This window comes from Cetorhinus maximus, chromosome 10 (assembly GCF_964194155.1).
Source record: "Cetorhinus maximus chromosome 10, sCetMax3.hap1.1, whole genome shotgun sequence".
NCBI lineage: Eukaryota > Metazoa > Chordata > Chondrichthyes > Lamniformes > Cetorhinidae > Cetorhinus > Cetorhinus maximus.
The window spans coordinates 49,164,622-49,190,751 of record NC_135888.1 but is presented as its reverse complement, the minus strand read 5'-3'; the positions used below and the strand labels follow the sequence as shown (position 1 = coordinate 49,190,751).

The following is a 26,130-nucleotide window of genomic DNA, read 5'->3' as shown; positions in this document are numbered from 1 at the left end:
TGCTGTGATGCTATACTGATCATTGAGGTCTTGATGATGAGCTAGCAGGAGTGGCTGGGGACTGATCTGACTCTTAGACAATGCCCTGCCCAAGTACATCAAACCTGCCAATAGAGCAGTGCTTGCTCCAAATGATTTTGCTTGTAAAATGTAAATAAGTTCCATGTAATGGGACTAATGGAAAATTCAGGAAAATCATTTTAATAAAAGGAATTCATCAGGAGTTTCCCATTGACTTATGATCTGATTTGTTTTTTTAATCACCCAACATGAATCTGATTTGTAAATACTACAAGGAATGGGATGGAGCAGTGACCCCCTTGCTGTAGCCTCTTACATTCCCGCCTCTTTCCATTTGTGCCCAAGGACCATGTAAACACTGAGCTCATTTGATATTTTCCTTAGTTCATGTCAGATAGGGGATGACTTAAAGTCAATGTGGGAGAATTTCAGCTGAACAATTAGGTCTGGATACTGTTTTTCTTTATTCATTCACGGGATGTCAGCGTTGCTGGCTGGGCCAGCAGTTATTGTCCATTCCTAATTGCCCTTGAGAAGGTGGTGGTGAGTTGCTTCTTGAGCCGCTGCATTCATGTGGTGTAGGTACACCCACAGTGCTGTTAGGGAGGGAGTTCCAGGATTTTGACCCAGCAACAGTGAAGAAACGGCGATATATTTCCAAATCAGGATGGTGTGTGTCTTGGAGGGAAACTTCCAGGTGGTGGTGTTCCCATCTCTCTGCTGCCCTTGTCCTTCTAGATGGTAGTGGTCGTGGGTTTGGAAGGTGCTGTCGAAGGAGCCTTGGTCAGTTTCTGCAGTGCATCTTGTAGATGGTACACACTGCAGCTCCTCTGCGTTGGTGGTGGAGGGAGTGAATGTTTGCGGATATGGTGCCAATCAAGTGGGCTGCTTTGTCCTGAATGTCCAGCTTCTTGGGTGTTGTGGGAGCTGCACTCATCCAGGCAAGTGGAGAGTATCCCATCACACTCCTGACTTGTGTCTTGTAGATGGTGGACAGGATTTGTGGAATCAGGAGGTGAGTTACTCACTGCAGGATTCCTAGCCTCTGACCTGCTTTTGTAGCCACAGGTATTTATATGGCTAGTCCAGTTCAGTTTCTGGTCAATGGTATCCCCCAGGATGTTGATAGTGGGGGAATTCAGTGATGATAATGCCAATGAATGTCAAGGGGCGATGGTTAGATTCTCTCTTGTTAGAGATGGTCATTGCCTGGCACTGGTGTGGTGCAAATGTTAAATGCCACTTGTCAGTCCAAGTCTGGATATTGTCCAGGTCTTGCAGCATTTGGACATGGACTGCTTCAGTATCTGAGGAGTCGTGAATGGTGCTGAACATTGTGCAATCATCAACGAACATCCCCACTTCTGACCTAATGATGGCAGGAAGGTCATTGATGAAGCAGCTGAAGATGGTTGGGCCTAGGACACTACCCTGAGGAACTCCTGCAGTGTTGTCCAGGGACTGAGATGACTGACCTCCAACAGCCACAACCTCTTCTTTTGTGCTAGGTATGATTCCAACCAGCGGAGCGTTTTCTCCCTGATTCCAATTGAATCCAGTTTTGCTAGGGCTCCTTGATGCCATACTTGCCTCAAGTCACCTCAGGAGTGCAGCTCTTTTGTCCATGTTTGAACCAAGGCTGGAATGAGGTCAGGAGCTGAGTGGACCTGGCAGAACCCAAACCGGGCATCAGTGAGCAGGTTATTGCTAAGCAAGTGCCTCTTGATAAAACTGTTGATGACCCCTTCCATCACATTACTGATGATCGAGAGTAGGCTGACGGGGCGGCAATTGGCTGGGTTTTATTTGTCCTGCTTTTTGTGTGCAGGACGGACCTGGGCAATTTTCCACATAGTCGGGTAGATGCCAGTGTTGTAGCTGTACTGGAACAGCTTGGCTAGAACCAGGGGACATAGATTCAAGATAAGTAGCAGAAGGTGTAGGGGGGACATGAGGAAGAACATTTTTACGCAGAGGGTAGTGGGTGTCTGGAATTTGCTACCCAAGTTAGTGGTAGAGGCAGAAACTCTAAACTCTTTTAAAAGTACCTGGATCTGCACCTTAAGTGCTGTAAACTGCAGGGCTATGGGCCGGGTGCAGGAAGGTGGGATTAGAAAGGGCATCTGGGTGTCCTCGGGCTGGCATGGACAAGATGGGCTGAATAGCCTCCTTCTGTGCTGTAACTTTTCTATGGTTCTATGGTTCTATGACTAGGGGCGCGGCAAGTTCTGGAGCATAATTCTTCAGTACTATTGCCGGAATATTGTCAGGACCCATAGCCTTTGCAGTATCCAGTGCCTTCAGCCGTTTCTTGATATCACGTGGAGTGAATCGAATTGGCTAAAGAGTGGCATCTGTGATGCTGGGGACCTCCAGAGGAGGCTGAGATGGATCATCCACTGGGCACTTCTGGGTGAAGATTGTTGCAAATGCTTCAGCCTTATCTTTGGCACTGATGTGCTGGGATCCCCCATCATTGAGGATGGGGATATTTGTGGAGCCTCCTCCTCCAGTGAGTTGTTTACTTGTCCACCACAATTCACAACTGGATGTAGCAGGATGGCAGAGCTTAGATCTGATCCGTTGGCTGTGGAATTGCTTAGCTCTGTCTATCACTTGCTGCTTATGCTGTTTGGCACACAAGTAGTCCTGTGTTGTAGCTTCACCAGGTTGACACCTAATTTTTAGGTATGCCTGGTGCTACTCCTGGCATGCCCTCCTGCACTCTTCATTGAACGAAGGCTGATGGTACACACTCTGGCTTGGTGGTAATGGTAGAGTGGGGGATATGCCAGGCCATGAGGTTACAGGTTGTGTTCAAGTACAATTCTGCTGCTGTTGATGGCCCACAGTGCCTCATGGATGCCCTGTCTTGAGTTGCTAGATCTGTTCGAAATCTATCCCATTTAGCACGGTGGTAGTGCCACACAACACAATGGAGGGTATCCTCAATGTGAAGGTGAGACTTCGTCTCCGCAGCGACTGTGTAGTGGTCACTCCTACAAATACTGTCATGGACAGGTGCATCTGCGGCAGGCAGGTTGGTGAGGATGAGGTCAAGTACATTTTTCCCTCTTCTTGGTTCCTTCACCACCTGCCACAGACCCAGTCTAGCAGCTCTGTCCTTTAAGACTCAGCCAGCTCTGTCAGTAGTGGTGCTACCGAGCCACTCTTGTTCATGGACATTGAAGTCCCCCCATCCAGAGTACATTCTGCGTCCTTGCCACCCTCAGAGCTTCCTCCAAGTGATGTTCAACATGGAGGAGCACCAATTCACCAGCTGAGGGAGGGCGCTACGTGGTAATCAGCAGGAGGTTTCCTAGCCCATATTTGACCTGATGTCATGAGACTTCATGGGGTCCAGAGTATATTTGAGGACTCCCAGGGCAACTCCCTCCTGACTGTATACCACTGTGCCGCCACCTCTGCTGGGTCTGTCCTGTCGGTGGGACAGGACATACCCAGGGATGGTGATGGTGGTGTCTGGGACATTATCTGTAAGGTATGATTCCATGAGGATGACTATGTCAGGCTGCTGCTCTCCCAATTTTGGCATAAAAGGCCCCAGATGTTAGTGTGGAGGACTTTGCAGGGCCAACAGGGCTATTCCCTCAAAAGGTAGCTCATGACGCCTCTCCGCCATCCAAGAACAGAGGCCAAGCAGCTGTACAATAGGAGCCATGCCTCCACAAGGGCTGTGATAGAGAGAATCATCGGTCTCCTCAAGATGCGCTTCCGATGCCTGGACCGTTCAGGGGGAGCACTCCAATACCCCCCAGAGCATGTGTCACTGATAGTGGTTGCATGATGCGCTCTGCACAATCTGGCACTAAAGGGGTGCCCCAGTGAAGAAAGAAGATCTTGACGCAGCTGCATAGGCCACAGATGATGAGTCCAGTAGCGAGCCTGAGGACGAGCACAGTGAGGAGAATGCTGAGGGCATGGACACTGACCTGTGTAACCTCCAGGGAGACACGGACACCCAGGATGCTTTGATCCCAGGCTCCTTCAGCTAGGCTACCAAATAAGACCCACCACCACGTGAGGGCTGCAGGCTCCATACTTGATCCCTGACAGGACCATTTGCTTGGTGAACAAGATGCACTATGTGCCATTTCAATAAAGTTTAATGAGAAACAAGTCACTCATAACATCTTGGGTTACCCTGCACCTGCAGAACAAATGAAGCACCCAGCGGCTTGTTGAACAGAAACACATTTAGTGATTATGGTGCCTGGCATACATAATACAAATTAAATTGATAGGTGTTATCCATCACACCAAATAACATTTAATGTTAAAGTGGGGGAATAAAATATCACCGGTGATTAGGCTATGTTGTGCTTAAGGTGTTTTACATTTTCGTTTGTGGGTACTACGTCTTGGTGCTCCCCCCTCGCTGGCACTGGCATCTGAGACAGCCTGCTGACTCTGCTGTTCTGTTGGCCTTGATGACCTTGGCGGGTATCCTCTGGTCCGTGGAGCCTGTGCTGGCCCCACCTGGGAGGGAGTGGCCAGTTCCACAGTTGGCATCTCCCCAGTCGCCGCAGCCTCATCAGATGCCACGGTCACTGGCAGAGGGGCAGAGGAGCTGCTGGCATCATCCAGAGCACCCTGAGAGGAGCCCGCAGAGACGATAGGCAGCTCATGTGCCAATGTGAGGTGGGCCTCCTTGCTCACCATTGATATACGGACACCAATCTGGGATACTGGGTGCTCAATCCATCTCCCACACTGACAGTGACCACCTGGGGTCATTGCCGGTGTGAGGGCTTGCAGGTCCGAGGGCATTCCCAGGCACCCCGATTCTGTCCCTGGAGGAGCCTCTCCATGAGAGTCGCCACTCTCTCCATGGTGGAGGCATTGTGCTCGGCCACGAGGGTCAGTGCATTGCTCAGGCTCCGCAGGGACTCCTCCACAACAGACACCATGGCACGCATTCCCTCATGTATCTCTGTCAGACCCTCTTGCACACCCTGCTGGACATCCAGCATCTGCTGCCTCAGGGACGACTCCAGAGGCCCATCATCAGCCATCCTCACCTGCCTGCCTGCTGTAGATGCATCTGTCCATGACAGAATTGGTAGGAGTAACCACCGCACAGTCGTTGTGGAGACAAAGTCCTGCCTTCATATTGAGGATACCCTCCATCAGGTGTGGCACTACCACCGTGCTAAATGGGATAGTTTTCGAACAGATCTAGCAACTCAAGAGGGGGCATCCATGAGGCGCTGTGGGCCAACAGCAGCAACAGAATTGTACTCGAACATAACCTGTAACCTCATGGCCCAGCATATCCCCCACTCTACCATTATCACCAAGCCAGGGGATCAAATCTGGTTCAATGAAGAGTGCAGGAGGGCATGCCAGGAGCAGCACCAGACATACCTAAAAATGAGGTGTCAACCTGGTGAAGCTATAAAACAGGACTACTTGCATGCCAAACAGCATAAGCAGCAAGTGATAGACAGAGCTCAGCGATTCCACAACCAGCAGATCAGATCTAAGCTCTGCAATCCTGCCATATCCAGTTGTCAATGGTGGTGGACAATTAAACAACTCACTGCAGGAAGAGACTACACAAATATCCCCATCCTCAATGATGGGGGAGCCCAGCACAGCAGTGCAAAAGATAAGGCTGAAGCATTCGCAACAATCTTCACCCAGAAGTGCCGAGTGGATGATCCATCTTGGCCTCCTCCAGAGGTCCCCAGCATCACACATGCCAGTCTTCAGCCAATTCAATTCACTCCACGTGATATTAAGAAACAGCTGAAGGTATTGGATACTGCAAAGGCTATGGGCCCCGATGATATTCCAGCAATAGTACTGAAGACTTGTACTCCAGAACTTGCCACGCCCCTAGCCAAGCTGTTTCAGTACAGCTACAACACTGTCATCTACCCGGCTATGTGGAAAATTGCCCAGAAATGTCCTGCACACAAAAAGCAGGACAAACCCTACCCCAGCCAGCAATGGTCAGCAATAACCTACTCACTGATGCCCAGTTTGGGTTCCGCCAGAGCCACTCAGCTCTTGACCTCATTACAGCCTTGGTTCAAACATGGACAAAAGAGCTGAACTCCCGAGGTGAGGTGAACGTGACTGCCCTTAACATCAAGGCAGCATTTGACCAAGTGTGGCATCAAGGCGCCCTAGCAAAACTGGAGACAATGGGAATCAGGGGGAAAACTCTCTGCTGGTTGGAGTCATACCTAGCACAAAGGGAGGTGGTTGTGATTGTTGGAGGTCAGTCATCTCAGCTCCAGGACATCACCGTAGGAGCTCCTCAGGGTAGTGTCCTAGGTGAAACCATCTTCCACTGCTTCATCAATGACCTTCCTTCCATCATAAGGTCAGAAATGGGGATGTTCGCTGATGATTGCACAACGTTCAGCACCATTCGCAACTCCTCTGATACTGAAGCAATCCATGTCCAAATGCAGCAAGACCTGGACAATATCCAGGCTTGGGCTGACAAGTGACAAGTAACATTCATGCCACACAAGTGTCAGGCAATGACCACCTCCAACAAGAGAGAATCCAACTATCGCTCTTTGATGTTCAATGGCATTACCATCACTGAATCCCCCACTATCAACATCCTGGGGGCTACCATTGACCAGAAACTGAACTGGACTAGCCATATAAATACTGTAGCTACAAAAGCAGGTCAGAGGCTAAGAATCCTGTGGCTAGTAACTCACCTCCTGACTCCCCAAAGCCTATCCACCATCTACAAGGCACAATTCAGGAGTGTGATGGAATATTCCCCACTTGCCTGGATGAGTGCAGCTCCCACAACACTGAAGAGCCTTGACAACGTCCAGGTCAAAGCAGCCCGCTTGATTGGCACCACATCCACAAACATTCACTCCCTCCATCACCAACACACAGTAGCAGCAGTGTGTACAATCTACAAGATGCACTGCAGAAACTTACCAAGGTTCCTTAGACAGCACCTTACAAACCCATGACTACTACCACCTAGAAGGACAAGAGCAGCAGATAGATGGCAACACCATCACCTAGATGTTCCCCCCCAAGTCACTCACCATCCTGACTTGGAAATATATCGCCGTTCCTTCATTGTCGCTGGGTCAAAATCCTAGATCTCCCTCCCTAACAGCACTACACCGCATGGACTGCAGCGGTTCAAGAAGGCAGCTCATCACCACCTTCTCAAGGGCAATTAGGGATGGGCTATAAATGCTGGCCCAGCCAGTGAAGCCAACGGCCCATGAATGAATAAAAAAATACAACAGTTCTGAGCTGAATAAATTGGAGTCAAAGGTTGGCAGGAAAAACGGTAGCAATGGGCTACCTTCAAAGAAGAGATATTTCTGGCACAGACAAAATATATTTCCTGAAAAGGAAACAAATCCAGAGCTCCTTGGATGCCAAAAGAGACAAAAATTAAGATAAAGAAGAAAAAGTATGCTTCTGATAGATGTCAGGTAGAAAATATAATTGAGAACTAGGTTGAATATAGAAGGTTCAGGGGGGACGTGAAAAAGTATATAAGAGAGGTAAAGATGGAGTATGAAAAGAAACTGGCAGCTAACATAAAAGGGAATCCCAAAGTCTTCTATAGGCACATAAATAATAAAAAGGTGGTAAAGGAGGAGTAGGGCCAATTAGGGACCAAAAAGGGAATGTACGCATAGAGGCAGAGGGCAGAGCTGAGGTATTAAATGAATGCTTTGCATCTGTCTTTACCAAGGAAGAAGATGTTACCCAGACCATGGTAAAAGAGGAGGTAATTCAGACACTTGAAGAGTTTAAAATTGATAAGGTGGATGTATTGGACGAGCTGTCTGTACTTATAGTTGATAATGCACCAGGACCAGGTGAGATACATCCAAGGATACTGAGGGAAGTGAGAGTGGAAATTGGAGAGGCACTGGCCATAATTTTTCAGTCTTCCCTAGACTCAGGGGTGCTGCCAGAGGACTGGAGAATTGCAAATATTACACCGCTGTTCAAAGAAGGTTGTAAAGATAAGCCCAGCAGCTACAGGTCAGTCAGTTTAACCTCGGTGCTGGGGAAACTTCTAGAAACAATAATTTGGGATAAAATTAATAATCACGTGGACAAATACAGGTTAATTAAGGAAAGCCAGCGTGGGCTTCTTAAGGGAGAATCATGTTTAACCAACTTGCTGGAATTTTTTTGAAGAAGTAACAGAGAGGGTTGATGAGGGCAATGCTGTTGATGTTCCAAAAGGCATTTGATACAGTGTCAGACTTTTAAGGAAAGTTATAGCTCATGGAATAAAAGCAGAAGTAGTGATATGGGGCTGTATCTTTCAGTCGGTGAGCGGGGTCGGGGCCTGCTCGCCGACGTGTAAAATGATGTGGGGTGACGTCGGGCATGCATCCCTATGTCGTGGTGCATCATTCAGACTTTCAGTTTGGTGGGGACCCGAGTCGGCTGCACGCCCGCCGACCTGTCAATGGCCTATTAAAGCCATTAACAGAGTAGTTGAAGTCATTAATGGACCTGCCCGTCCAACTTTAAGGTTGGTGGGCAGGCCAGGCGCCCAGACGGGCTTCTGAAAAAACATGAAATCTCATCCACGGGCGGGATGAGGTTTCATGTAGGGATTTAAAAATCTCACAATATTTTAAAATAAAAGTTATGGACATGTCCCAACTCAAGTGAGGAGACATGTCAGGGAAATTTTTTTCTCAGCTTTATTTAAAGTTTAAAATCTTAGCCGATCTCCCCGAGGCAGCACTTAGTCTCAGGGAGATCTGTGCGCTCTTTTGCACGCATGCGCGAAAGAGCGCACTCTCGGCTGAGGGAATCCGCCCCCCGCCCGCACAGGGACCCTATAGTACTTCCTGGCGGATGTCACGCTGAGCGAGCCTTAATTGGCCCGCCCACATAAAATAGCGGCGCGCCCCTGACCGGGGGTGCCAATCGGATGCCCGCCCACCCGCGTCCGCTCCCACACATACCCCACAGCTGGGGGGGAAAATGTTGCCCATGGATATGGAATTAGCTGAGTGGCAAGAAACAGAGAGTAGTGGTTAATGGATGTTTTTCAGGCTGAAGGAAGGTTTGTAGTGGAGGTGCCCAGGGGTCAGTGTTTGGGCCCTTGCTCTTCCTGATATATAAATAATGACCTAGACCTTGGTGTAAAGGGCACAATTTCAAAATTTGAGGATGATACGAAACTCAGAAGTTGTGAACTGTGAGGAGGTTAGAGTAGAACTTCAAAAGTTTACTTGATTGAAATATATGACATCCTGAGCAGTCTTGACAGGGTGGACATGGAGAGGATGTTTCCTCTTGTGGGAGAATTTAGAACTAGGGGTCACTGTTTAAAAATAGGGCTCACCTTTTTAGGACAGGAGTGAGGAGAATTTTTTCTCTCTCAGTGGGTTGTGATTCTTTGGAACTCTCTCAAAAGGCGACGAAAGCAGAGTCTTCGAATATTTTTAAGGCATAGCTAGATAGATTCTTAATAAGCAAGGGGGTAAAAGGTTATCGGGGGTAGGCAGGAATGCGGATTTGAGGTTACAATCAGGTCAGCCATGATCTTGTGGAATGGCAGAGCAGGCTCAAGGGGCCGAGTGGCCTACTCCTGCGCCTAATTCATATGTTTGTATGTAAAAGGACACAGACAGGATGGTGGGATGGGCAGACATGTAACAATGAAGTTCAATGCAAAGAAATGTAAGGTGGTTCATTTTTGCAGGAAGAACATGGGGAGACAATATCAAATAAAGATTAGAGGGACCTGGGGCTATATGTGTATAAGTCATTGAAGGTGATAGAACGGGTTGAGAGAGTGGTTAATAAAGCATACAGTATCCTGAGCTTTATTAATAGAAGCATAGAGTACAAGAGCAAGGAAGTAATGATGAACGTGTATAAGACACTAGTTTGGTCTCAGCTGGAGCATTGTTTCCGATGGGCACCACACTTCAGGAAGGATGTGAAGGTATTGGAGAGAGGGTGCAGAAAAGATTCATGAGAATGGTTCCAGGGATGAGGAACTTCAGTTATGAGGATAGACTGGAAAAGTTAGAACTGTTTTCCTTGGAGAAGAGAAGGTTGAGAGGAGATTTGAAGGAGGTATTCAAAAATCATGAGGTGTCTGGAGAGAGTCGATAGAGAGAGACTGTTCCCACTCATGAAAGGATTGAGAACAAGAGGGCACAGATTTAAAATGATTGGCAAAAGAAGGAAAAGTGATATTAGAAAAAACTTTTTCACACAGCGAGTGGTTAGGATTTGGAATGTGCTGCCTGAGAGTGTGGTGGAGACAGGTTCAATTGAAGCATTCAAAAGGAATTTGACTGTTACCTGAAAAGGAAGAACGTGCAGGGTTACAGGAAGAAGGTGCGAGGATGACATTAAGTGAATGGCTCATTCGGAGAGCCAGTGCAGACATGATGGGCTGAATGGCCTCTTCTGAGCTGTAACGATTCTGTGGTTCCACAACATATTGCCCCAGCTAACTGTCATCATGAAATCATTCTACAAACTCATCTCCAGACCACCTTCGCAAATTAGATTGGTCCAACCTATGTGAAGATTAAAATCCCACACAATGATGGCATTATGATTATCACAATCTTCAATAATTTCTTGTTTAATGCTCTGTCCAACAGGATAACGGCTGTTAGGGCTCCTATAAACTACTCCCACCAGTGTTTTCTGACCCTTACTTCCTAACCGCTGCCCATACGGATTCTACTTCCTGATTTTTTGAGCCAGGACCCTTTTTCACTAATGTCCTTACGTCATCCTTAACTATCAGGGCTACCCCTCCTCTGCCTGTCTTTTTGAAATATTGTATACCCTGGAATATTTATTTCCCAATCTTGGTCACCTTGTGACCATGGCCAGAATTTTTCTGTCGGCGAGTTGGGGGCAGGGCCCACTCGCCAACGCAAAAATGACGCGGGATGACGTCAGGATGAATCCCTGACGTCATCCCGGTCCATTTAAATATTCAGGAAGGTGGGTGGACAGTGACATCAGCTGTCCACCCGCCGACCTGTCAATGGCCAATTGAGGCCATTGACAGGATAATTAAGCTCATTAAATGCCCTGCCCATCCAACCTTAAGGCTGGCGGACAGGCGAGAAGCCCCAGCAGAGAATAGAAAAAACGTGAAACCTCATCCACTGGCGGGATGAGGTTTCATGTCCGTTTTAAAAATGTTTAATAAACTTTATGTCCTTTTTATTAACATGTCCCATGTTGTATGACATCGTCACATGAGGGGTACACGTTAATAAATTTTTTATTTGTTTATTCTTGATGTTTAAAAAACTTTCAATAATCTCCCTGAGACAGCACTTAGTCTCAGTGAGATGTGCACTCTTTCGCGCGCATGTGTGAAAGAGCGCACTTTGACAGTTGGGGAATCCCTCCCCCCCCATCACAGGAAGCGCATAGCGCTTCCCGTTGGGTGGCTCGCTGGGCGGGCCTTAATTGGCCCGCCCACTCAAAATGGTGGTGGGGGTCGGCTGCCCGCCCACCACCGAGCCGATAGGGCCCGCCCGCCCATCGAGGGCAAAATTCTGCCCCATGTCTCTGTAATGGAGATTAAGTCTAAACCATTTATCTCTATTGGTGCCACTAGTTCATCTATCTCATTCCGGATGCTCCATGCATTCAGATTAAGTGACTTCATTTTTATTTTTTTAACTATTAATTCCTGCATTTATCTTATACTCAGATGCACAACTACCGTTAAACTCTTTGTTGTTTCCTGTCCCACTCAGCTTTTCTTTACCCACATCAATAAACTTTTCTATTGCCTCAGCTTTTTACTTTGGCTTTCTAAATCTCCCTTCACCCAACCCCTCCTCCCCCTCTGTTGATTTAAAGCCATTTTCCCTACTTTGACCATATTTACTGGCGAACTCTTATGTCCTTTCCTGTCACACTCTGGTTATCATTACCCGTATCATTACCCTGCACGATTGTCCTGTCCTTCCTCTTTAACTTTCCAAATCACTCCTCATGTGAACCCTCCCCCTTACTATTTAGTTTAAAGTTTTCCCTGCAGCATCAAGTGTATGGCTCACCAGACCACTGGTCTCAGCTCATTTCAGGAGAAGGCCATCTCAACAATATAGACCCTTCTTTCCCCAGTACTGGTATCAGTGCCCCATGAATCAAAACCCATTTGTCGCACATCAGTCTTTGAGCCACACATTTAATTCTCTAGTCTGATTTACCCTATGCCAATTTGTTTGTGATTCAGGTAATAATCCAGAGATTATCATGTTTGTGCTTCAGCCTTTTAATTTAGCCTTTAGCTGTTCATATTACCTCAGTAAAACCTCTTTCTTATTCCTACCTATGTTGCTGATACCCAAGTGGGCCACAACAACTGGACCCTACCCCTCCCACTCCAAGTTCCTCTCCAAATGGGAGGAGATATTCTGGCACTGGGCAGGCAACGCAGCCTTCAAAACTCATGCTCTGGGCAGTATCCATCCCCCTAGCTATACTGTCCACTACTATAGCTACATCCCTTTTTATTCCCCTCACTTGAATGGCTCTCTGTACCATAGTGCTGTTGTCAGTTTTCTCATCATGCAGTCCCTGCTCTCATCCAGACAGGCTGCAAGAACCTTGGACCTTTTGGAAATTGCAGCGGCTGAGGCTCCTCCATTGTTACCTTCTGGGTCCTCATACCTGCCTCAGTTACAGACACACCCTCCTGTCTCTGACCAATGAATAAATCTGGAGACCCCAGCCTAAGGGGTATGACTGCCTCCTGGAACAAAGTGTCGAGGTAACCTTCCCCTACCCGCTGCATCGCCATGTCTGAAGCTCAGACTCCAGCTCATCAACTCTGAGCCGAAGTTCCTCTAGCTGCAGAAACTTACTGCAGATGTGGTTGCCGTGGATCACACTGATACCCACCAAATTCCACATAGTACAGCTGCAACACATCACCTGCTCTGCCATCTTTATTGTGTTTAATTTAACTAATTAGGTTTCAAGTTTAGTAATATCATTCAGATTCTTATCTGTAGTTATATTAAATATTTTAAATAGTTAAGCTATAAATTTAATCAAACCCGCTGACAAGGGTGGTGCTGTTGTCTGGCGCACTGACCTCTACCTCGCGGAGGCTGAGCGTCAACTCGCAGACACTTCCTCCTACCTCTCCCTGGACCATGACCCCACCACTGAACATCAAGCCATTGTTTCCAGGACTGTCACTGACCTCATCTCCTCTGGAGATCTTCCTTCCACAGCTTCCAACCTGATAGTCCCCCAACCTCGGACGGCCCGCTTCTACCTCCTACCCAAAATCCACAAACAGTAAACCGATCGTGTCAGCCTGTTCCTGCCCCACGGAACTCATTTCTCGCTATCTTGACTCCCTTCTCTCTCCCCTTGTCCAGTTCCTTCCCACCTACATCCGTGATTCCTCTGACATCTTACGTCACATCAACAATTTCCAGTTCCCTGGCCCCAACCGCCTCCTCTTCACCACGGACGTCCAATGCCTCTACACCTCCATCCCCCACCGGGATGGTCTGAGGGCTCTCCGCTTCTTCCTCGAACAGAGGCCCGAACAATCCCCATCCACCACTACTCTCCTCCGTCTGGCTGAACTTGTTCTCACACTGAACAATTTCTCCTTTAACTCCTCTCACTTCCTCCAAATAAAAGGTGTGGCTATGGGTACCCGCATGGGCCCCAGCTATGCATGTCTCTTTATGGGGTATGTGGAACATTCCTTGTTCCAGTCCTACTCCGGCCCCCTCCCACAACTCTTTCTCCGGTACATCGATGATTACTTCGGTGCTGCTTCATGCTCTTGTCGGGACCTGGAAAAATTTATTAACTTTGTTTCCAATCTCCACTCCTCCATCATTTTCACATGGTCCATCTCTGACACTTCCCTTCCCTTCCTTGACCTCTCTGTCTCAGTTTCTGGTGATAGACTGTCCACCAATATCCATTACAAGCCTACCGACTCCCACAGCTACCTCGACTGCAGCTCCTCATACCGTGCTTCCTGTAAGGACTTCATCCCATTCTCTCAGTTCCTTTGCCTCCGTCGCATCTGTTCTGATGATGCCACTTTCAAAAACAGTTCCTCTGACATGTCCTCCTTCTTCCTTAACTGAGGTTTTCCACCCACGGTGGTTGACAGGGCCCTCAACCGTGTCCAGCCCATCTCCCGCGCATCTGCCCTCACGCCTTCTCTTCCCTCCCAGAAACATGATAGAGTCTCCCTTGTCCTCACTTATCACCCCACCAGCCTCCGCATTCAAAGGATCATCCTCCGCCATTTCCGCCAACTCCAGCATGATGCCACCACCAAACTCATCTTCCCTTCACCCCCCCAGCGGCATTCCGTAGGGATCGTTCCCTCCGTGACACCCTGGTCCACTCCTCCATAACCTCCTACTCCTCAACCCCCTCCCACAGCACCTTCCCATGCAACCGCAGAAGATACAACACCTGCCCCTTCACTTCCTCTCTCTTCACCGTCCAAGGGCCCAAACACTCCTTTCAAGTGAAGCAGCATTTCACTTGCACTTCCCTCAACTTAGTCTACTGCATTCGTTGCTCCCAATGCGGTTTCCTCTACATTGGAGACACCAAACGCAAACTGTGTAACCGCTTTGCAGAACACCTTCGGTCTGTCCGCAAGCATTACCCAGACCTCCCTGTCGCTTGCCATTTCAACACTCCACCCTGCTCTCATGCCCACATGTCTGTCCTTGGCTTGCTGCACTGTTCCAGTGAAGCTCAACGCAAACTGGAGGAACAGCACCTCATCTTCCGACTAGGCACTTTACAGCCTTCCAGACTGAATATTGAGTTCAACAATTTTAGATCTTGAACTCTCTCCTCCATCCCCACCCCCTTTCCGTTTCTTCCCCCTCCTTTTTGTTTTATCCAATAATTTATATAGATTTTTCTTTTCCCACCTATTTCCATTATTTTTAAATGTATTTCCACCCATTGTTTATCTCTACCTTTTAGCCCTTTTAGTATTCCCCCACCCCCACTAGAGCTATCTGTACCTTGTCTGTCTTGCTTTCTACTCTTAATTAGCACATTCCTTTAGATAATATCACCACCTTCAACACTTCTTTGGCCTTTTGTCTGTGACATCTTTTGGTTATCTCCACCTATTACTGGCTGCTTGTCCCAACAACCCCCCTCCACCCCGTTAAACCAGCTTATATTTCACCCCTTTCCTATTTTTACTTAGTTTTGTTGAAGGGTCATGAGGACTCGAAACGTCAACTGTACTCTTCTCCGCCGATGCTGCCAGACCTGCTGAGTTTTTCCAGGTATTTCTGTTTCTGTTTTTGTTTTGTATCTCCACAGTACCGGTTTAAACTACTACCAATGTTTAGAGGATAAAATTTGAAAACTCACCAATCAATCACCTACCTGCTCACCTAATTAATGCCTTTGAACATTCACCAATTACTGAAGGCTGAGAAAAGGTATAAAACGCAGCAACAAAAGCAGAATACTGCGGATGCTAGAAATCTGAAATAAAAACAGAAAGTGCTGGAAAACCTCAGCAGGTCTGGAAGCAGAGTTAATGTTTTGAGTCCAATGATTCTTCCTCCGAACTAAAGTTCAGGCGGGCGCGTGCCCAACCCGTCCGAGTATAAAATGACGCGCGATAACGTCGGGCGAGTGGCCAAGCGGCCTTTGCATTTTTTAGGAAACCTCAGCCATGGGTGGGATAAGATTTCCAACATCAAATAAAAATAAAATTAAAATTAAAATTAAAATTTTTAGATTTATTTAATAACATGTCCCTGCTCATTTGACATGAGAGGACATGTTTTATAACATTTTTAAGATCTCTATTTTTTATTTTGAAAACTGTTGATCTCCCTGAGGCAGCTCAGTGCCTCAGGGAGATTTTCCAGTGTGCACCCGCATGCATGCGCGAAGTTTGCGCTCACGCTCCTCACCCCGCCACCGCCAACCCCCCCGCACAGGCAGCGCTGAGTGCTGTCGCTCGCATTTCACGCTGGGCAGGCCTTAATTGGCCCTTCAGTATGAAACTGCAGCGTTGCCCCAATTGCAGGCAGCGGTAGGCTTCCCGACTGACCCTGCCCACCCCCACCGAGCCCACCCGACAAGGGCAAAATTCTGCCCTCTGTTTTATTTTATCTAAAAAACAGCAGCTCTTTTCCCCTGTGCTCTGAATCCCTAAGTCGGCACCCATTCCTCATCACAATCAGGCCTGGTCATCTCCACTCTGTGCTCCCAATCTGTGCAGTCACAAAGCCCGTCTGCTTTTATAGAGGGCTGATGATTTACACCAAGTTGCAACTGGGAAGGCAGTGGCGCAGGCCAAAGGCCCAACCTAATGCTCTGGAGGAACAGGTTCAAATGCCACCATGGCAGCTGGTGGAATTTAAATTCAATTAATAAAATCTGGAACTAGAAAGCTAGTCTTAGCAATGGTGACCATGACCGCGTTATCAGTTGTTGTAAAAACCCATCTGGCTCACTAGTGTCCCTTAGAAAAGGGAACCTGCCACCCTTACCTGATTTACATGTGACTCCAGACTCACAGTAATGTGGTTAACTCTCAACTGCCCTCTGAAACGGCCTAGGAGGCCATTCAGTTTAAGGGCAAATAGGGTTGGGTAACAAATGCTGGTCTTGCCAGTGACGGCCACATCCCATGAAAAAATTAATTTTTAAAAACTGCTAAATCAGCTTCCTGCCACAGTAATTAACACCTATTTAGATAACCAATTTCATCTGATTGGCAGATAACTGGCACTGCCAGGTAGTTTCTGTTAAACTAGACTTTTTAAATAGCTTGCAGTTTTAAAGTTCCATGTCGGAGTCTGACTGTTAATCTAAACCATAGCTTGAAAAAAACTTAGCTGAGAGATTCCCCCTGTACCAAATTCCAGGGTTAGCTCTCACCCCCAATGGCACTCCGTCCTCCTTGTCTCCACTCTGTGCTCCCACTCATTACTATTATTTTGGTGTGAGCCCCGTCCATGATCCAATATTAGTTTCCTTGAGATGTCTGGAATTCTGATCTCTTCCTCTACTGATGCAAAGTAATTGTTCTACATATCTGCTATTCCTTTCTGTCTTTTTCTGGATGGCAAGCTGGAATTAATGGGGTGCCACAGGGTTCGGTCCTTGGGCCCCAACTATTTACAATCTATATTAATGACTTGGATTCAGGGATAGAAGGTACTATAGCTAAATTTGCAGATGACACCAAAATAGGTGGGAAAGTAAGTTGCAATGAAAAAATAAGAAATGTACAAATGGATATGGATAGGTTAGGTGAATGGGTCAAACTTTGGCAGATGGAGTTTAACGTGGATAAGTGTGAGGTTATCCATTTTGGTCAGAAGAATAAAAAGGCGACTTATTATTTAAATGGAGAGAAACTTCAGAATGCTTCAGTGCAGAGGGATCTGGGTGTCCTCATGCATGAATCGCTGAAAGCTAGTATGCAGGTACAGCTGGTAATAAGGAAGGCAAATGGAATTTTGGCATTTATTGCTAAAGGAATAGAGTATAAAAATAGGGAAGTGTTGTTGCAACTGTACAAGGCATTGGTGAGACCGCATCTGGAGTACTGTGCACAGTTTTGATCCCCTTACTTGAGGAAGGATGTAGTCGCACTGGAGGCGGTTCAGGGGAGGTTCACTAGATTGATTCCAGAGATGTGGGGCTTGTCTTATGAGGAGAGATTGAGCAGTTTAGGCCTAAACTCACTAAAGTTTAGAAGGATGAGAGGAGATCTAATCTAATAATATAAGATGCTAAAGGGGATAGACAAAGTAGACGTGGAGTGGATGTTTCCCTTTGTGGGACATTCTAGAACGAGAGGCCATAGTTTTAGGCTAAGGGGTGGTAGATTTAAATCAGAGATGAGGAGGAATTACTTTTCTCAAAAGGTCGTGAATCTGTGAAATTCACTACCTCAGAGTGCAGTGGATGCTGGGACACTGAATAAATTTAAGGAGGAGATAGACAGATTTTTAATTAGTAACCGGTTGAAAGGTTATGGGGAGAGGGCGGGAAATTGGAGTCGAGGCCAAAATGAGATCAGCCATGATCGTATTGAATGGCGGGGTAGGCTCAAGGGGCCGAATTGCCTACTCCTGCTCCAAGTTCTTATGTTCTTATTGACAAGACCACTGTTAGTAGTTTTTAAGGGGCTCACTGTTCCTGGCCACCCTTGTTTTCTTAATGTAATTATAAAGTGTTTTGTGATGATTTTGATCTCACTTGCAAGTTTCTTTACATATTCCCTTTGTATAGCTTACTGTATGTTTTATCACCTTTTGTTGCTCTTTGTCTCACTGGTATCAGGTTCTGTGCTGTTTTCAGCTATATTGTATCTTTTTTTTGTTTTAGGTTATCTCTTACCCCTTATCATCCATAACTGCTTGTTTTGACAAGTAGAACTCTTTTCCCTTATGTGTATAAACTGGTTCTGTATCATGTTGAATTATTTTTTGAACAATGCCAACAGATTTCCTGTCATTTTACCCCTTAACTTCTTTTGCAATTTATTGTGGAAAACCTCTGACTCATCTCATTAAAGCCACCTTTACCTAAATCTAAAACCTTAATAGTTACTTCACCTTTCTTCTTTCTAAACAGTCTTGAACTTAATCCTATTACAATCAGTATTAGATAAATGTTCACTCACTGTTAGACTGTTAATTAAATGTGGATCATTACTCATTATTAAACCTAATGTGACCCTTTGATCATTCCAGGACATAATATTGCAGAAAACTATCCTCAAGAAATTCACTGTGTTTCTGCCATGAGCTAGTCTACTTTTCCCAATCCATATGAAAGTTATAAACCCCCAACAGAAGCACTCTGTCTTTACTACATGTTTGTCTAATCTCTGCAGTTATACATTCTGCCACTCTTAATATTCATCTGTGGGATGTGAGCATTGCTGGCAAGACCAGTATTATTTTCCATCCCTAATTGTTCTTGAGAAAGTGAGACACTTTCTTGAACTGCTGCAGTCCATGTAGTGTATGTACATCTGCAATGCTGTTAGGAAGGGAGTTCCAGGATTTTGATCCAGCGACAGTGAAGAAATGACAATATATTTCCAAGTCAGGATGGTGTGTGATTTGGAGAGGATCTTGCAGGTGGTGGTGTTTCCATGCGTCTGCTGCCCCTGTCCTTCTAGGTGGTAGGGGTTGCGGGTTTGGAAGGTGCTGTCTAAGGGCAGCTGCTACTAGAAGGTCTATACCCAAATCCCACTACAGTCTTTAAATTCTTTTCCAGTTCTTAATTCTACCCATGAAGTCTCTATTTCGCCTTATTATATCCTCCCTTAACATTGAAGTGATTTCATCCTGGATCACCGAAGCTACATCTCCCCCTCCATCATTTTCCCTATCTTTCATGTAGACCTTATAACCTGGTCTATTTAGGTCGCAGTCCTGACTGTCTTGCATCATGTCTCAGTTATGGCTACCAAGTCATATCCTCCAAGTTGAATCTGCACCTGGTCATCATTCAATTCGTTCCTTATACTCTGTGTGCTTGTATTAAAGAACACCCTGAGATGTCTTTCACCTCTAACATTTTACTCACATTTCTTATTTCTCTCTCCTGGTTTAATTACTTTACATATTTTAGTTTTCCCTTTACCTGTAAATGGCTAAAGTACAATTTCTGATTGTTACTCTACTCTCCTAAATTCTGTTTCTTTTCAAACTATTATTTAAACTAACTTTTCTACTTCAGCCTTACCCCCATTTATTTGTTTGAAGTCCCTGTCACCACCCATTTCCACAAGGACCCTGCTCACAGATGGAGCCTATCCCAAGGATACACTTCCTTCCCGTTCCAGTAGTGGTTCTAGTGTCCCAGGAAATGAAACATCTCTCTCTGACCACTCCTTCGACTACATGTCCATCTCCCTAATTTGCATACCTCTTTATCAGTTTGCTTGTGTCTTGGGTGATAAGTCAGACATTATAACCTTTGAGGTCTTACTCACTGAACAGGACCTCTTACCTACTCTTCCTTGGTCTCAACATTAATCACAACGACTGGATCCTCCCCCTCCCTGTCCAACATCCCTTCAAGCTGGCTCAAGATGAGACACATTTTGCCCCACTGTTTTCAGAGGCAGTGCACATGCCCTGTAATGGACTGAAGTTCACTCAGTAAACTGCCTGAGCCTTTCTCCTTTCTAAGTTGTGTCAGCTGAGCATGTGATTAAAGATGTAGAAGCTAATACGTGATTTCTTACTCTGCAGCTGGATCAATCTGTGATTTCAGCCATTGCAACTGGAGAAACAGGAGCCAGGAACAGGAGTCTCATCCAGAACTGGTGCAAATTTAATGACATAATGGTGAGCCTGAATTGCCTACAGCCCCTGCATTTGTGCTGCAAATGAGTACTCAAATGAGTAACAGCACATATATTCTGTCAGTACTATTCTTCAACACTGCAGTACTCTCAGTGCTGTTGCTTTAACAACGCAGTGCTCCCTCAGCATGGCTCATCTGACAATGTAGCACTCCCTCAATGTGACTCCTCCGACAATGCAGCACTCCCTCAATGTGACTCCTCCGACAGTGCAGCACTCCCTCAGTGTGATTCCTCTGACAGTGAAGGACTCCCTCAATGTGACTCCTCCGACAGTGCAGCACTCCCTCAATGTGACTCCTGCGACAGTGCAGCACTCCCTCAATGTGACTCCTCTGACAGTGCGGCACTCCCTCAATGTGACTCCTTTGACGGTGCAGCACTCGCTCAGTACTGACCCTCCGACAGTGCAGCATTCCCTCAATACTGACCCTCCAACTATGCAGCACTCCCTCACTACTGCCCCTCCAACACTGCAGGACTCCCTCAGTACTGCTCCTCCAACAGGGCAGCACCCCCTCAGCATGGCCCCTCCGACTGTGCGGCACTCCATTAGTGCAGTGCTCCTTCAGTACTGCCCTACCGACAGTATAATACTGTCAGTGCAGATGCTCCAACAACACAGCGCTCCCTCAATACAGTCCCCAAACATTGCAGTACTCCCTCTGTATTGCCCCTCTGAGATGCAGCACTTGGAATGCAGTACATGACAGAAAAAGTTTTAGTTAGATGAGATAGCACTTCATGCAAAAAAAATCAAAACATTACTGCCCCTCTGACAGTGCAGCACCCTGTATGGACTGCACTGACTTGTCAGCATAGATTTTACACCAGTGCCCAGGTTTGAACCCATTACTGTCTGAAACACAAGTGAGAATGATATCTGCTACAGCGCACTGACACTTAACTGTTAAATCTCACACTGCCCAGTCGTGCTCAACTCACATCTTGCTGTTCATTGATAGGTTCTGAAAAACGAAACAGTGACAAATCAGACTGATTGTGAGATTTTGCACTGCCTTCAAATGGGGAACGAGACAGTTACACTGAAAAACGAGACAGAAACCGAGAACCTTCAGCTGTGTAAGTGGCAGACAGATCCTATCTGCGCATTTGCAAGAAATATTTCTGACTAAATGTTTTTAGACTAAATGTTGCTTTTTTATGGAAATTAGAACCATTATTCTAAGCTCAACTTTATTTTCAAAAAATAAATAATGAGGGACTCCATATCTGAACTGCACCTGTAGAGAGAAACAAACTGAAAGCAATCACAGAATGGGTACCTGTGTGATCAACAATCCAGGGATGGTTAAGATAGCAGGAATTATATAGAGCAATGCCAAGGGGATCAATCAGAAAACAATAATTTGCTTGGAGCAATTTTGAGGGGATCCATCAGCAGATGGTAACTGGGTAGGATAAAGTTGAAGGAATCGGTCTAATTTCTTGATAGAATGTGCAGGAATAGATGAAATCTTGCTGAAAAGAGACATGTTGACAAAGCTTTTCATCTGGCATTCATCAGGACAAATGCAAGAATGCCAAATTTCAAACAATCACGACAATTTATACTACAGGAGAAAAGAGTGCTGATGGTTGGCAAGCATTTGATATTCCCCCTAATAACCTTGGGTCTTGTGAAGTGATTTGTTTTGGTAGGAAGAACATGGAGAGACAATGTAAACTTAAGGATATAACTCTAAAGGGGGTGCAGGAGCAGAGGGACCTGGGTGTATACTTGTATTAATCATTGAAGGTGGCAGGGCAGGTTGAGAGCACAGTTAATAAAGCATACAACACCCTGGCCTTTATTAATAGGGGCATAGAGTACGAGAGCAAGGAGGTTATGTTGAATTTGTATAAGACACTAGTTCAGCCTCAGCTGGAGTATTGCATCCAGTTCTGGGTGCCTCACTTTAGGAAGGGTGTGAAGGCATTGGAGAGGGTGAAGAAAAAATTCACAAGAATGGTTCCAGGGATGATGCACTTCAGTTATGAAGATAGACCGGAGAAGTTAGGACTGTTTTCCTTGGAGAAAAGAAGGCTGAGAGGAGGTCTGATAGAGGTACTCAAAGTCATGAGGGGTCCGGATGGAGTAGACAGGGAGAAACTGTTCCCACTCAAGAACGAGAGGGCACAGGTTTAAAATAATTGGCAAAAGAAGCAAAAGCGATATGAGAAAAGCCTTGATCAGGCAGTGAGCAGTTTAGGTTTGCAATGCACTGCCTGAGAGTGTGATGGAGGTTCAATCAAAGCATTCAAAAGGGAATTAGAGTGTTACTTGAAAAGGGAGAATGTGCAGGGTTACGGGGAGAAGGTGGAGGAGTGGCACTAGCTCATTTGGAGAGCCAGTGCAGACACAATGGGCACAATGGGCCTTCTGCACAGTAACAATTCTGTGATTCTGTATGACTCTGATTGGCTGAGGTGTTGCCATGAAGAAAACAATGGGGAGCTATTGGGTCCTGAAGCTCCTGGGTAATTCTAACAGTGCAAGGCTCAATTATATTCCTTTTATTTGCAGAGGATAGGTCCTTGCGTATGAATGTATGTGGCTTCAAGCAAGTTAAAATGAGTTACGTCACAAGCTCGATTGATTATCTTAAATGTGTTGTTAGTGTAGCTATTAGCGCAATCAGGATTATTCAGCAAGTGTTGCCCAATCACAGAATTACATCTAACAATGGACGTTTTGTTCTGGGTTTTGCGAGTTCAGGCTGGCTGAGTACGGTTTGTACTCTGCCAATTACAAACAAGCAAAGGAACATGCTGTTGATTCAATCAGCCAATCTCTGGGATGTATGATCTATGCACCAGGTATCACACAGTTGCTGAAATGCATACAGGACATTGCTCAGTTGTATGGTAGGCAAATAGATGAAACAGATGGAGAGAACTTAAACTTGTAGCCACTTCATCAGCAAATGCCTGACCTCCCTTTGCAACCTCTTTATATTTTCTGACAGGTCACCACATATTTGTGAAAACAACTCTCTCTGATACTGCAGTTGGGGTCATCCTGCTCATAGCATCATTGCTTGTTCTCTGTATCTGCCTCATCCTCATCGTAAAGCTTTTGAATAGCGTTCTGAAAGGGAAGATGGCACAAATTATGAAAAAAGTGATCAATACAGGTATGGAGCAACCATCCAATTTGAACTTCCCAGCAACACCCACTTACAACAAGCATTAAAATTACAGTCAATATGATACAGTATCAGTGTAACACTCACAGTGTCAGTATAACACTCACAGTGTCAGTGTAATACTCACAGTGTCAGTACAACACTCACAGTGTCAGTATAACACTCACAGTGTCAGTGTAATACTCACAGTGTCAGTATAACACTCACAGTGCTAGTGTAATAATCACAGTGCCAGTGGAACACTCACAGCGTCAGCGTAATACAGTGTCAATGTAATACTCACAGTGTCAGTAAAAGGGAAGCAAATCAGCAGAGGCATTAGTGGAGTACAGAAAGTGCAGGGTGGAGCTTAAAAAAGCAATTAGGAAAGCAAAGAGGGGATATGAGAAAGCTTTGGCTGGTAAAAGTAGGGAAAATCCCAAGATATTCTATAAGTATATCAATGGGAAGAGGATAACCAAGGAAAGAGTAGGGCCCATTAGGGACCAAGGGGGCAATCTATGGGTGGAGCCAGAGGACATCAGTAGAATGTTGAACGAATACTTCACTTCCATCTTCACCCAAGAGAATGAGGATGAAGGTATGGAACTCGGGGAGAGAGACTGCGAGGTTCTTGAGCAAATTGATAAAGGGAGTGACAAGGTATTGGAGGTGTTGGCAGGCTTAAAAGTGGACACATCTCCAGGTCCAGATGATTTGTGTCCAGGACTGCTGAGGGAGGCAAGGGAGGAGATCGCAGGGGCTCTGATCCAAATTTTTAATACCTCTCTGGTCATTTGGGAGGTGCCAGACAACTGGAGAACAGCTAATATGGTTCTGCTATTTCAGAAGGGTTGTAGAGAGAAGCCAGGGAACTATAGGCCAGTGAGTCTCACGTCAGTGGTAGGGAAACTATTGGAGAAAATTCTGAAGGAGATAATCTATCTCCACTTGGAGACTCAAGGTTTGATCAGGGATAGTCAGCATGGCTTTGTCAGAGGGAGGTCATGCCTAACATATTTGATTGAATTTTTTGAGGAGGTGACTAGGTGTGTAGATGAGGGTAGTGCAGTTGATGAACTTTCTATGGATTTCAGCAAAGCCTTTGACAAGGTCCCACATAGGAGACTTATAAAGAAGGCAAATGCACATGGGATACAGAGTAATTTGATAAGGTGGATTCAAAATTGGCTTAGTTGTAGGAGGCAGAGGGTGATGACAGAAGGATGCTTTAGTGACTGGAAGCCAAAGTCCAGTGGCGTACCACAGGGATCTGTGCTGAGTCCCCAAATATTCGTCATTTATATAAACGACATAGATGACTATGTGGGGGGTAGGATTAGTAAGTTTGCGGATGACAAAAAGATTGGCCAAGTGGTTAACAGTGAGGTTGAGTGTCTTGGGCAACAGGAAGATATAGACGGGATGGTCAAATGGGCAGATAAGTGGCAGATGGAATTTAACCCTGAAAAGTGTGATGTAATACATTTTGGAAGGAGTAATTTGACATGGAAGTATTTAATGAATGGCTTGACACTAGGAAGTTCTGAGGAACAAAGGGACCTTGACGTGTGTGTCCATAGATCTATGAAGGCAGAGGGGCAGGTTAGTGGGGTGGTGAAAAAGAGATATGGGACACTTGCCTTTCTCAATCGAGGCATAGGTTATTAATACTTTCAGTGTCAATGTAATACTCTCAGAGTCAGTGTAATACACACAGTGTCAGTGTAATACACACAGTGTCAGTGTAATACTCTCAGTGTCAGTGTAATACTCTCAGTATCAGTGAAATACTCACAGTGGCAGGGTAATACTCTCAGTGTCAGTGTAATACTCAGAGTGCCGGTGTAATACTCTCAGTGTCAGTGTAATACACACAGAGTCAGCGTAATACTCTCAGTGTCAGCGTAATACTCACAGTGGCAGTATAATACTCTCAAGGTCAGTGTAATACTCTCAGTGTCAGTGTAATACTCTCAGTGTCAGTGTAATACTCTCAGTGTCAGTGTAATACACACATTGTCAGTGTAATAGTCACAGTGTCTGTGTAATACACACAGTGTCAGTGTAATACTCACAGTGGCAGTGTAAAACTCACAGTGTCTGTGTAATACACACAGTGTCAGTGTAATACTCTCAGTGTCAGTGTAATACTCTCAGTGTCAGTGTAATACTCACAGTGTCAGTGTGATACTCGCAGTGTCAGTGTGATACTCTGTGTCAGTGTAATACACACAATATCAGTGCACTATACAGGGTCAGTGTAATATTCTCAGTGTCAGTGTAATACAAACAGTGTCAGTATAATACTCCCACTGTCAGTGTAGTACTCACAGTGTCAGTGTAATACTCCCAGTGTCAGTGTGATACTCTCAGTGTCAGTGTGATGCTCGCAGTGTCAGTGTGATACTCGCAGTGTCAATGTAATACTCTCAGTTTCAGTGTAATACACACATTGTCATTGTAGTAGCCACAGTGTCAGTGTAATACTATCAGTGTCAGTTTGATACTCACAGTGTCAGTGTGATACTCGCAGTGTCAGTGCGATACTCACAGTGTCAGTGTAATATTCACAGTGTTAGTGTAATACTATAAATGCCAGTGTAATACTCA

The 26,130-nt window shown here is 45.8% G+C and overlaps 1 protein-coding gene across 1 annotated transcript in view; it reads left to right on the top strand.

The window, feature by feature from the left end:
• Positions 1–26,130, top strand: part of LOC144685676 (sodium-dependent phosphate transport protein 2C-like) — a 267,701-nt gene that overhangs the window by 112,875 nt on the left and 128,696 nt on the right. Inside the window, exons 8-10 of the mRNA XM_078550457.1 lie at positions 20,277–20,372; positions 21,355–21,472; positions 23,359–23,526. Coding sequence (XP_078406583.1) covers positions 20,277–20,372; positions 21,355–21,472; positions 23,359–23,526 — 382 coding nt within the window. The remainder of the gene's footprint in view (positions 1–20,276; positions 20,373–21,354; positions 21,473–23,358; positions 23,527–26,130) is intronic.